Source organism: Planococcus citri, chromosome 3, assembly GCF_950023065.1.
Source record: "Planococcus citri chromosome 3, ihPlaCitr1.1, whole genome shotgun sequence".
NCBI classification, from domain to species: Eukaryota; Metazoa; Arthropoda; class Insecta; order Hemiptera; family Pseudococcidae; genus Planococcus; species Planococcus citri.
Window position 1 is genome coordinate 41,311,455 of NC_088679.1, and position 13,716 is coordinate 41,325,170.

The 13,716-nt window shown below is 35.5% G+C and overlaps 1 protein-coding gene across 3 annotated transcripts; it reads left to right on the plus strand.

Annotated features, from left to right (window-relative positions):
* The first annotated feature begins 98 nt into the window (after positions 1-98).
* kto (kohtalo) lies at positions 99-13,492 on the plus strand. Of its 3 annotated transcripts, none has more exons than XM_065358979.1 (43): positions 99-379; positions 568-735; positions 805-978; positions 1,064-1,255; positions 1,320-1,479; positions 1,560-1,744; positions 1,808-2,145; positions 2,225-2,327; positions 2,410-2,561; positions 2,636-2,730; positions 2,811-3,031; positions 3,108-3,369; positions 3,433-3,567; positions 3,649-3,785; positions 3,860-3,949; positions 4,028-4,177; positions 4,246-4,399; positions 4,476-4,622; positions 4,801-4,901; positions 4,976-5,105; positions 5,190-5,483; positions 5,876-6,064; positions 6,132-6,257; positions 6,331-6,405; positions 6,476-6,586; positions 6,659-6,786; positions 6,883-7,064; positions 7,138-7,291; positions 7,360-7,455; positions 7,531-7,670; positions 7,783-7,880; positions 7,954-8,246; positions 8,321-8,502; positions 8,581-8,710; positions 8,778-8,936; positions 9,019-9,261; positions 10,548-10,745; positions 11,253-11,457; positions 11,531-11,714; positions 11,791-11,918; positions 12,012-12,277; positions 12,355-12,468; positions 12,609-13,492. In XM_065358979.1, the coding sequence occupies exons 2-43, from the start codon at positions 646-648 to the stop codon at positions 12,771-12,773; spliced, it is 6,876 nt and encodes a 2,291-aa protein (XP_065215051.1). In that variant the 5' UTR covers positions 99-379; positions 568-645; the 3' UTR covers positions 12,774-13,492. The 3 variants fall into 3 exon arrangements, with proteins under 3 accessions (XP_065215051.1, XP_065215052.1, XP_065215053.1); XM_065358980.1 differs by having other exon boundaries at positions 10,572-10,745; XM_065358981.1 differs by lacking the exon at positions 10,548-10,745.
* Positions 13,493-13,716: the final 224 nt, after the last annotated feature.

The window sequence follows — 13,716 nt, forward strand, 5'->3', positions numbered from 1 at the left end:
ATTTCGTAAATGTAAATTGTATTTGTATCCGTTTTAGTTACGTTTTAGTAAACACTGTTTGAGTTTCTTGTTGTGATTTGTTATGATTTTTGGATTGTTTTTTTGTCGAAAGTGTTGTGATGTGATCTACAAAATAATAATTATTTTTATCTGAAAATAATTAGATTTTACGTTACATCTTTTGAAATTCGTCATAATTGATGTCTATTTTTGAATGAATTAATTTGCAATATTCTCAAACGTTTGCCGCGAGGCTATAACTGTTCGGGTACGTAGCAATGGCGAAATAAGCTTTGCTAATTGCTATACAATTCCCAATCCCAGCTCATCAACCAAATGCCGTTTTCTCGTTCAAATGTAGAGAACCGAAGTTTCTGAAGTGAGTCTTGAACATGATTTCTTGTTATTACTATTTTCCGCTTGTAAAACGTATCCCAATTTTGCGTAAAATGGGTACTAATGTATAGCTTTGTTTTTCAATTTTCAAGCTAAACAATATGTGTGTTTGCGATTGTCACTAATGGACGTTCGTTGATTATTTTGTTGAATTCTGTTTTCTCTGTATAGGTGTGTGTTCCCGTTTAATAATATTGCATTTCCGGAATCGTTTTCTCAGGCTGCATTGAAAACGATTTGGCCAATATCATGATGGGGTTCTCATATGAAAAAAGAGTACTCAAGCGACCGAAATTAGGGCCGCCGGATGTTTACCCACAACAACCCAAGCAGAAGGAGGTATGAATTTTCAAAAAACTTGTGTATTGTATCAACATGGTTTGCTTTATTCGTAATTTCAATGTTTAGGATGAACTAACACATGCACACGTCAAATCGGGATTCACGTTTTCGCCACAGCTGCAGGAAAAAGAAGAATTTGGCTCTGCTCATGCTACTGTTGCGAAAGAACAAACTGACCCCAAAGTGAATTTTGAGTCACAAAAAATCGCATATTTTCAACCTTCGAGAGACGTTCCAAAAGTGAGTTGATTAATCCTATCTTATTAAATGGAATAATAGTTGCTACCTGCGTTCAATTGTTGATTTTTTTTTTTTTGTAATTCAGATTGGAGCTTTTTTAAACGCGATTGTGATAAAAAAGGAAGAAATTAATACGTTACAAGATTCGAGTAAAAAGCGTCAACAAATCAACACCAAAGAAAATTTCTGGCCTGCTACGGCTCGTTCGAAAAATGCTGTCGAAGCATGGTTTAAAGATCTTGCTGCTTCAAAACCCCTTAATTCTTTATCTAAGAAGGTACATATTGTAATGCCACGGTAAGCTTGCTTTACAGGAAGTAATGTTTTGTTTGATTTTTCAGGCTCCGAATTTTAACAAAAAAGAAGAAATGTTTTCTTACTTGTGTGATTATCAGGTTCCTGTTTTACGTGCGACTTGGTTTATTAAATTGAGTTCCGCGTACTCTGTGGCCGTTTCAGAACAAAAAATTAAGAAACGTCAGTTACCAGATCCTACTCAAGGTATGTATAAGTAGACTCAATGAATGTTAATAAGTTTTTGGCTATACTGATCCGTCTCTTTATCACTTTTTTATTTTTAGAATGGACAAGCACTTTATTAAGGTTTATGAAAGAACAATTAATCAAATTACAAGAATATTATCAAAATCAGCCGTCGAGTGTTGTATCTACGCCTACGTCGGTAGCTCCAACTTCAGCCGATGAACAAAAAATCGCTATGAAACAATGGCAGTATTGCACGTTATTAGCCAAGCATATGTATCAGGTATGAAAAGTACGTCATTTTTCTTAAAATGCGCAGAATGTACTCTATAAAAGTGTGTTTTAGGAGGGATTACTCGAAAGGCAAGAAGTTCTCACGTGGATACTAGATCTTTTAGAACGTTTGAAATTATCCAACATTGAAGATGGTCTATTACGATTGTTTTTATCCCTAACCTTGCAATACTTACGCGAATTCGTTCAATCGGAGCAGTTATCTCGTAGATTAGTAAATTTATGCGCCAGAAAATTATCAAATTTTGTGACAGTGGCTATTAATCAGCAAATACAGCAGCAACAGCAATTGCAATCTGAAAATGATTCTAATCAGCCTCCTACTCCGCAAACTCCGAGTCCTTGTCCTACTACCAATCAAACATCTAATCAACAAAGCAATTCTACTAAGTACGATTTTTTAATTATTTTTTTTTAGGAAAATGCACGAACTAGAATGTTTAAAAATGATCATTTTACTTTTTTGCAGCGCTACACAAAATAGCATCACCGATCCGGCTACAATTTTGAACGAATATCTAAAATGTTCTCATCACCGTGATATGGTTATATCTCTCAGTACTATTATTCAGGTGCGTATTTCAATTAATACATACATAATTTGAAGAAATAATTTTGTATAGTGATTTTACATGGTATTTTTTTCCTGTTTAGGTCGTTACATTAGAATGTCCTACGGCTTTGGTTTGGAATAATGTCGGCGAAGGAAAATCATTCTCGATTCTGAACGGATCTCCTTTGGACCATTTACCGTGCACTCCAGCCAACCTTCCTATGCCTCAAAGAAGCGCCACTTTGCACATAAGGTAGGGCTATTTTTCTTTTAATAATATAAAAATTATAATTATGGCGAATAATTGACCCCATTTTATTGACATAGGCAACAATTGAGATTTGGCGAAGAACTGATTCGTCAAAGAAGCAGCGCTGCGATGAACAAATGGTCTTCCGATAAATGGCAGCAGTCTTCAGCTGGTAAGTCCGAGTACCTCTGTGAATTTAGATTTGGTAGTTGAATAATTCTTCCATTATCTACATCTTGTTTTTCACTGTAGGTATTAAAATGCAAAAAATTTTAAATACTTTGGACGCGTTGGATCGACACAGTTTTGAAAGAGTTGACCAAAATAATTCAATTGACACCTTGTACAATAATATATTTCCTCCGATTACCGAGAAACCTGCTAGTAATCCATTGAATCCGAGCTCATCTTCGAAATTTAGCAACAAATCAAACAACAATACGAATAATAACAACGACGATAAAAAAGAATTCGTAAGTAGAGATAAGTATGATACAAATAAAAATTAGTGTGGCAGTTTTAAATTCAATTTTTGAAAAAAAAAATTAGGATATTTGGCAAGATGAAGCTATAATTCACATACTTTGTGAATGGGCAATAAGTCATTTACGTACCGGTGAACATCGTGCCATCGCGGTAGCTCGTTTGTTAGAAAAACGTCAGACTGAAATTTTCAACCCCGGTACATTCAGTGCTCCCGGTGACAATGATATTTCCGATGATAAAGACTCAGTCACTTCAGTTCCTGTCCCATTTCCAATATTTCAACCTATACTCATGAAATACTTGGATCATCATGCACCGGTGTTAGGTAAGTTTAGATGCATTACAACGATGTGACGAATTCGTTTTAATAAAACCTCATATGTTATAGATAATAGCCCAGGTAGCGAAGTGAGGTTTATGAATTTAGTTCATATGTTTTCCCAGTTAATCAGGCACGATATGTTCTCACATGATGCGTACATGTGTACTTTGATATCAAGAGGAGATTTGAATACGTCTAATGGTTGGTACCTACTAGTATAAGTATATAAACAAATTAGTAGTTGTATTTCGAACAGCGTTGATTTTTTTTCATTGATTTCAGCCGGTAATAATGATAGTAATACGCCTCACAGCAACAATAATAAATCCATCGATACACCTGCAACAGCCGGACCAAGTAGCACTCATATGCATCTAGATGACGACAGTGGTATTTATGACATTAAGCCAAACATCAACGTGAGTCAATCGTTATTATTTGAAAGAGTTTTCTGTACTGTTCAAATATTAATTTCCATTTTGGCTTAAAGCAGGGCCGAGCAATGGATTACGATGATAGTAAAATTGACGACGATCTGGATAAACTGTTACAACACATTAAACAAGAACAACAAAATTCAATGGTAAATCATTAGTATAATTTTTATTTTTAATTCTGCTTATTATTGGGATTTTTCTAAACCTCTCACAATGTGTTTCAGGACGGTCCTGATTCGCCCAAAGAACCTGGATCTTTTGTGACTAATTCTCTACCGGCGATAAATAATCATGACCAAAAAGACAACAGTCATTCATATAAATGTAAATCGTCTCGTCATGTTCTATACGCCACTCATTTCCCACTACCTTTGGTAATTTAATTGACTTACATTATTGATTGAAAATTTATCACCGTGCTAACGATAATTTCATTATTTAGGACGACGAAATCGGTAATCATGACTGTAACCAAAGATACGTTTTATTATTTGGAGTTGGTAAACAAAGAGACGACGCTAGACATGCTGTGAAAAAAATTAGCAAAGAAATTTCGAAATTGTTCAGCAAAAAATGTTGTATCGATGTTGCCGATGGTATTGATTTGTCGTTAATTTGAAAACATATTGCAATGTTCGTTTTTAAACGATTAATTTTGTCTTTCTGTTTCAGGTGGAAAAGTGAAAAAGCAGTTGCGCAATGAGTTTAATTTTGAAATAATTACGAATAAAGTGCAAGCGTTATCCTACTTTGATCAGCATGTAGTTACATTTCAGTGCAGTGTGACTTTATTCGAAGTTATTAATAATTTTGCTAATGGTAAGTTTCACCCTTGTTCTTTCTGTAATATTTTTTGAATGAAAACTTGAGATTATGCCATGTTTTTCTGTGGATTGAATTATTGAATGTTTTTTCATATTGACCGATGTTTCGATTCAATTGTATTTTATTTTTTCAATCGAAATTCTATATATTCACCTAATTGAATTCTTTTCAGGTAATTCAATATATTTACCTGTTCAAGAATACGTAGCATTTTTATTTGACCTCATGGAGCTGTCATTGAACGTTGATCGGCTCATCGACTTTTGCATAATGGTAGCTATCTAATTCATCTCGAATATTGAAATTATTACCCAGTGAATAATAAATGATTTGATTTTTTTGTACAGATTTTGATGGAAATACCAGAAGTTGAAAATCAGTTAATTAGTAGAGGATCTTCTTTGGTTAAAGTCTATAGTTCCTCTTTAATTCTATACATTCTGGGTGTTCTAAGACGATATCATTCTTGTTTACTAAGTAAGTTTTCGAATCACTTGATTCGTTGCGAATGTATGTATCCACCGTGAACTAACATACGTATGTGCTGTGGTTAATTTACAGTGTCGCAAGAACAAACGGTAGCGGTTTTCGAAGGACTATATCGCATTGTAAAAAATGTATCTAATCCTTGCGAATGTACTAGTGTAGAAAGATGCATATTTTCTCATTTGTACGACTTGTACACGTCCGCTTCTCCGTTATTGAAATCATTATCTATCGGATATGAATCTTTTGCTAATACTTACGTGAAGATATATAACGCGTATTATACTCCGGTCAACAGCACACCATCCAATCATGGACCATGGAATGATGAATTCATGCTTGAAGCTATAAGCAATTATCGTCGTGGAGGTATTTTCCTAAAGAAAACTTACATTTATTTGAACTATGTGATAGATATCAAAAATACATCTACAAATTTTTAATGGTCGGAATGGTCAGTTGGAAGCATAGAAACCCATATTATGATTTTTATCTCAAGCTTTACTCTTTTTGTAAAAAAATTAAAGTATAATAATTGACAAATGAGCTCATCTCACTGTTTTCAAAAATTATCAGAAAATCAAATTCGGTAGCTTAAAATTTGGTTCTAAAGTGTGGATGATATTTTTTTTTTTGGCGAGACAAATTTCAGTTTTTTTTTCCATTCTGCTTTGTTTATGAAGAAGAGTCCGTCGCTACATCATCTATTACGTGCCTATAATTGCATTGATACTGATTGAGCTTTTTTTATTATTTTACAGTGCGGATAGATCCTATGTGGATTAGACTTCTCAATGAATCACCAGTGAATCGATATAATCTAGTGTGCAACGTGATCATTGCTTTATGCAAAAAATCCACGACAACCGATGTTGACAGATTGAACGACCTTGGAATTTTTTGCGCTGAATTAACTGCAGCTTGTAATGCTCTGACTGCAGAATGGATAGGTAAATAGAGTGGTTCTTATAATGCGATGTATTCGAATACATCTAACGATTAAACTTATGATTTCAGGAGTGCTAAAAGCGCTGTGTTGCTCTTCTAATCATCCATCGTATTTCGGCGACGTATTGACTCGAGTTGATCTGCAGGAATCCAGTAATCATAATTCGTTAGCAATTTTTACCGCAATTTTAGTCGGTCAGTGTGATTGCAAGTTTTAAAAAATGTTGGCGACGAGTTAGCTTTTGACCTTTTTTTTTTTTTTTCATAGCTCGTAATTGTATTAGTTTGGAAGATTTCGTTGTCCAAGTTGCTCTTCCATCGCTCGTTATTGTTTGCAACGATGGTAATTATTGTTCATCGTTCAATAGTCGTTTATTAATCAAAAAGTTTTTAAAATATCATTTTTTTTACAGGTCGAAGAGATGCAGACGCTGATGCCGAAGCTGGAGCTAGATTAACGTGTCATCTCATTTTACGTTTATTTAAAACGAACGAAATTCCACAGCCAGGTTTATATTCAGTTGGTAAGCGTAAGCTGTTTCGAGGAAAGTTTTTTGAAATACGAACAACGTGACAATAACGCTAATATTTAACAGGTACATCGCCACATCCGATGATGAATCCCAATTCCGGTATTTGGTGTATAAAGCAAAGCTGTGACCGTCACTTACTTGCTGCGATGCATAATAACATTAGAGTTGGAGCGTTGATTGCTGTCTTGAAGGTTCCTAGAAATATATTAACATTAAAGAAAATTTATTATTGAGATACATATCATGTGTACGTATGGGTATTAATTTCGAAATAACGTACGTTTCAGGCTGTTATCGCTGTCGGTGATGCAACAGCGGTTAGACCCGGCCTTCCATTGAAAAAATCTCCCAGCGGGCATCAGACGCCCAATCATTCGGCTAAAATGTCCGGTGAATTGTCAATTAGTCATATTCTTGGTACAACAGACTTCTCCGGTAGCTCAACTGATAACATTTTGTTGGATTTGAAGTAAGTTGAGCGATATCTGTAATCTTAAGATGAGATATGTACTTACGATGTATTACTGATGTTGTAATAACAGCTCGGAAACAACTGCTCCAAGTTTATCAGAATTCGCTCAATACGTTCTGAGGGAGATTTGTAATCAGGAATGGGTATTGGATCGTTGCCTGCAGAATCCCGAAATGTTATGTCGACCAGATATGCTTCTCGATCAGATGCTTACGCCCAAACAGGTATTGATTTTCATTATCCTTTTGTCGTCGATTTCAATTCTGTATTAATTTCTGGATGTTCGCAATAGGCTCAAAGACTCCTGCATATGATCTGCTATCCGGAAATCGCCGCTTCTACAGATAATTGCCTGGATCACAAAACGATCATTAATAATATTATTCAAGTAAATTTACACCCACTCGAGAGTTTGAAATTATATTTTACGATATATTAATGAAAATTGAATTTTTTCCTCCAGAAATTAGACCAATGGACTTTACGTATGTCGTGTCTTGATATGCAGCTCATGTTTAAGCAATTCAAAGAAAATTCCGCTGAACTTAATCAGTGGCTAGATATGGTTGCTAAAGCCGCCATAAACGTGTTCCAATTAAATAAGTGAGTTGAAGCTATACCTACCGAAATAATTATGACGTGCGGGGAAGAAAATGAGGATCTGCTTGTTTTTTGAATGTCTCTGAATTAACTCATTTTATTTCATTTTTTGCAGAGGTGAATCAAAAGCTAAACCTGAATCTATATGGTTAGTAGCGCCGCTGATTTCCAAATTACCCAGTGCAGTTCAGGGAAGAGTATTAAAAGTAGCAGGTACGTTTAGCTACGTAATATTTCATCCATCTGTTTATTTCAGAGAACTTCTACTTTAAAATTTCATTTACAGGCCAAGTCTTGGAGAATATAAACGTTTCCGGTAACACCCCATCAGGATCATCGACCTCCACCAGTAGCGGCGGCAGTAATAGCAGGAGTAGTAGTAAGGGTACACCGCAGCATCAACACCAACACATGTTACAACAGCAGAAAAGTCCAGCAGCTTCACCCGCGCCTTTGATTCATCATCAGCCATTTTTGTCATTGGTGTTGACTTGTCTAAAAGAACAAGATGATCAACGAGAAGCTCTGCTGGCATCGTTGCATTCGCAGTTATCTCAATTTTTAGCTCTCAGTAAAAGCGTAAGTGTGTTTAGTTGCGATTTTTGCGCAGTGAAACCTGAAACAGAGTAATTCATCGATTGCAAACGTTACAGGAACGTATGAATGGTGGTAGCGATGATTTTTGCGGTCGTAGCGAAGATGGTCTTTTATTGCGATTTAGCCTTGTTGGCGGTATGTTCGATACGATACAGAAGACCACCTCGCTGACCACTGATTGGGCTGTGTTGTTAGTGCAATTGATTACTCACGGTGTTATTGACAATAGCAATAATTCGTAAGTTCATCTGTTTGTTTGGCTTTAGCGACAGAAAAACTATCATGTAGGAATATTAATTCGGTTCTTTGATTTTAGGGATTTATTTAGTACGGTAATTGATATGCTTGCTACTTTGATTCATTCGACGTTGGTCTCCGATAGCCAGAACGAGAAAGGCGAAGAGAATCGTAGACATTATCAAAATTTGATGAAAAAATTGAAAAAAGTGCGTAATTTGTGGTATTTAAAGTATACCATCTATATAAAATATTCATAATCAAATCATTTCACAGGAGGTTGGTGACAAAAAAAGTCTGTCAGTCGCACAAGTACGCCAATTATTACCACTACCCAAAGTCCAATGCGAAGTAATCGCTTGCGAACCCATTGGCTGTATTACCGATATCAAAGGAAATAAAATACCTGGATTCGATTCTTTGGATAAGAAACACGTATTTATTACTTTCACGATTTTCAATTCATCCGCAAATGTGTCCGATAAATGACAATAATTTTGTAATTTTTCATCATCAGGGCCTTCATGTCACAGAAAAGCAACGAGTCACCGCTTGGGATATATTGGAAGGTCACAAGAATCCATCACATTTATCATGGGCATGGTTCGGAGCCGTTAAAATGGAACGTAAACCTTTATGGTACGAAGAAAATCACAGACTGTTGAAGTACCATACTCATTCGTTGGTGAAACCATCGTCCTATTTTTTGGAACCACTACCTCTGCCCCCGGAAGACATGGAACCACCGATGGAAAAACCAGTGCGTTCAAATCTTTTTTATAGTTTAATCCGCGTCATCGATTTTGAATTTCTGAAAACCTTTAACAGTTTTACCTTTTTTTTTTTACTTTTGAAAAGTGAGATTTTTAACCAAAGGTTTGTTTTGAATTTGCGATTTCTTTTTTTTTTTTGGTTTGTTAACTCATTTTTCGGAGTAAACTGAGATCATTTCGAGATCATGGAGTTTGATAAAACACAGATAATGTGAATTGGTTCGAGTGAAATGTTTTGATTTATGGAGGGGCAACGAAATGTAAAATTCAGAGTTTTTATTTTGTAGTTTTTATTTTGCTTTTTTTTCATTTTAGCGCCTAGCTGTGCGCTTTCGAAGGGCTTAGAATTTTATTTTCGATTGGGTTTTTGTTTACGGTTGTAGTTTGCTTTTTCGTTGGTGGGTAGTTCGATTTTCGTATAGTTTTAATTTCTCGATTGAATTTAATTTTTGGGGTGGTAGGAAGGGGAGATAAAAATTGATCAACTTTCACGAAGTCGTTTGGTAGCTATCAATTTATCAATTTATTTTATTATTTTATTCCAGTAGTGCAAAAAAATCCGATTTTTTTCAATGACATAAACTTAAAACCAGTTTAGTAAATCATTGATTATCACATCCGAAGTTTTTTGAACCCTTCTGTGAATTTTCTCCATTTTATTTTTATTTTTATTTTTTTTTGTTTTCCAAAATTTATTTAGTGTGAATTTAAAAAAAAAATTGAAAAAAAATTACTGAAGAAAACCGGATTTTTATATTTACTTTATATTGGCGGTTAATGCACATTGAAATTAATTTGGTTTATTTACTGTCAGTACCTTTTTTTTCTTGTTGAATGCGTGTTGGAAAGCTTATGTAAGAACGTTGGAATTTTCCATACGTGGAAATTATTTTCTGTTTTCCACGCTTGAAAAACCCCAACGATTTAACATTGCTGAATTTCTGCTTGACGCATTTTAACTAAAGTAAAAAAAGGTCTGATTCAATATCATTATTATTATTATTATTATTTAGTTTTATTTTTTCTCATTTGGTCGACTCGTATTTTGCATTATGTGTTTTTATTTTCGCTTTTTATTACCGAGTATTTGGCAGATATTTTTGGATTATTATTTTGTTTTGTTATTGGTTAAATGCTTGTTTTTATCAAACCAATGGTTACGTTGAACGCTGGAAAAAAAATTAAATCAAAGTGATGCGGAAAAAGATAACCACCAAGTAATGATTAATGCATCGGGTCGGTCAATGAACGGACCTGATAACCTGAGATGTAGTGTCCTTGTGTTTATTGCAATCAGATGAAAGGAGGGCCCCCTGGGGCTCCGGATACGCCGACTTCGGTGGAACAGTCACCCCGTGGTATGAAACGAAGCATGAAGCAGGGTCCTGCAAATCAACGCCGAAAAAAACAGCCTACGAAGCCAATCACTCCGGCAGGTCCTTTACCTCCCGGCATGCATCCTCAGGTTCAGGTATTGCAAGGATTACAATTTTATTTTACTTTTCGTTGTAGATATTACGTATATGTGTATAAATTTATGTAGTAGTTAGCTCGATGTTCTTAGTGGTATGAGAAATTCATTAGAATCATCGGTAGTTCTAAACGGTTTGCATTTTGTGGAATAACAAGCAGGGATTTAATACGGTTTGGTGGTGTGTTGAAATATCCCGAAGCACGTTTGCGAGTATAATAACACCAGTTGGAATTTCAATCAATTAAGAATAGTTTTTAAAATCTGTCTGATAACGTTTGCAGTTTTGCTTCGACTAACAATTTATTCGATGTAATAATTTTTTCATACATACTTTTCCTACTTTCAAACCATGATTTATAAAATTGCCGACAAGTAAGTATTTTAATTATAGTCAGCAACTTCTGGTCGTTATCAAGAATCTAACACTAATATTATTTTTCAAATTCTGTTTCGCTATACCTCTATCAAGTTTTATTATTTATTGAAAAAAAATCCTCCATGTAGGGTGCGCAGGTTCCGAATCAACATATGAACTACCCTGGCGGTGGACCACCTCAAGGACCTCAAGGACAAGGTAATGGAAATATGTACCCTTGCCAGCCAGGACCAGGAAATTCGGGTCAGTGGGGCGGTTATCCTCCTCAACAAGGAGGCCATATGGCACAACAGCCAGCTCCTCCGTATTATTCTCAGCATCAAATGCCTCCTGGTAATTGTAATAAGTCTAAAATTTTCCTCAAATAAACTGCCTAGTGTTAATAATAATCGACTTTTTATTGTAGGCGTACCGAACGGACCAGCTGGTTCTAGATTTGATCGACCAATGCCGTCTCAGTCGAAACAAGCGTTGTCTAACATGTTGCGTTCGCGGCAGCCAAATCAATATATGGGTATGCAACAACAACCCGGTATGCCGGGTCATAATTTCCCAGGAATGCCTCCGCAACAGCGTCAACAATTCTTGAGGTAAAGCGTTTCGAAGATGAAGCAAATATAAATTATATTAGCCGTATTGTACATGTGGGATTTTTGTGCTTTTCAGGCAACAAATACGTGCTCCTCATAGTATGCAACTTCCGGTCCAACAATCTGGTCCGGGACCGATGTATCCAAACAATGGTCCGGGTCCGGCACAACAACAACAACAAATGTTCTCAAATATGCCTCAAGGTACCTATATCGATCGAATTTGATAATCGTCCACTCGTAAGAAACTCAAACGAGTAACTGATCATTCCAAAACCGGTTGTTTTCTTTTTCAAGGCATGAATCAGAATTACAGTGGTTACGGTAATCAACAGCAACAGCAACAGCAGCAACAACAACAACAGCAACATCCTCAATTGATGGCTGCCGCTGTTCAGCAACAGCAGCAGCAACAACAGCAGCAACAGCAACAAATGGTTGGAAACCCGCAGCCGTCAATGTATCAACAGCAGTCACAACATCTGCAGCAACAACAAGGCGGATCGTTCGCTATGAGGCAGGATTTCCAACAGCAAAGAATGAGAAACACCGCTTATATGCAGGTACTTGGCTGAGTTTGGTAATCGACCTACGTAATATGTCATACTGTTATATTCTGAAAAATGAATTACAATTTTAGTCTCCGAATGTGACCATGAATTCGATGGGAAACCAACCACCTGCTCCACCTTACTCAAGACCAAGTGCGCCACCTTCTCAAGTACCTATGGGAAATCAACAATATCCGCAAAATGTAAATTGATAATTTTATTCAATATCCGGAAAAGTACTCGAACTACAGTTCGATCTATTGAACGAAATTAGATAGATTAGAAAAACGTTCTGAATTATATTTACACTTGTACGATTAACACGTATTTATTTTTGCTTCAGATATCTCAGCAAGGTGTGACACGATTCCTAATGATGCAGCAACAACAGCAGGCACAGGCGCAGCAGCAACAACAACAACAACAGCGGATGGCTCAATTGCGACAACTTCAAGGTGGCGGTCAACCACAACAAAATCCATATTCGATGCAACCTCCTCCGTATTAACAATTGTTCCAGCCCCCGTAAAATTTCGGTGGCTTGTTCCTTTCGTGTGTTATCTTCCCCGTCTCTTCTTTCATTTATGTAATATTTTTGTTTGTTTTTTGTTATTACGTTAAACAAAAATATGTACCTGGATCTACTTTTGATAGTTTTTTTTTTAGTTCTATTTGTTTTAAATAGAACCGATTTCTTATTTTATTTCCGCAAATGTAGTAAATTTTGGTGAGGTGTATTTTAAAATGAGTATTAGTAGTGTGTACATTATTCGGGAAACCAAATCGCATTTTTCTTTTCCGAGTGTTTTTTTTTCGAACCATAGGTATTTGTATCGTGTTCTTATAATATTTCTATCAATCTTTACGGTTTCCTAATCGTATTCCTTTTGTTTTTATTGTAGTTTGGCGTCTCCAATCAAAAAAGTTGATTGGTGGATTCTCGTTGAAAGAGAATAATAATTTGTTCTCTTGTCGAAGCCTAGACCAATAATGTTATTTATTTATTTTTCTTCAAAATACAGCATGATGACGAAACTAGTTCAACACTCGTTAAATGAATACCTATAATTTTTTGTAAATACGAGATGCGTTGTTTTCTTTTTCTTTTTTTTGTTTCTTTTCTTTTTTCGATACATAAGTATTTTTTATTATTTATTTTTTAAAGTTGTCTCGATTTTAATGCCTGAATTATTTATTGTTTATGTATATTAAAGTGCATAATTTAAACGGTGCGATATTTCTTTCTCGTTATCTGTAGGGAAGAATTGATTTATCTTGAAATGCAATTTATACGAATTATCAAGTATGTACTTAACGTAGTACCTACACCACATTTACTCGAAGTTATTATTGTTTTATGAAAATGTGAAAATGGCATGTCTTGTGCGACGCAGTCATTTTTATTCGAGTACCGAGTAGGTTAGGTATGTTTGTTTACTCAACATTGATTT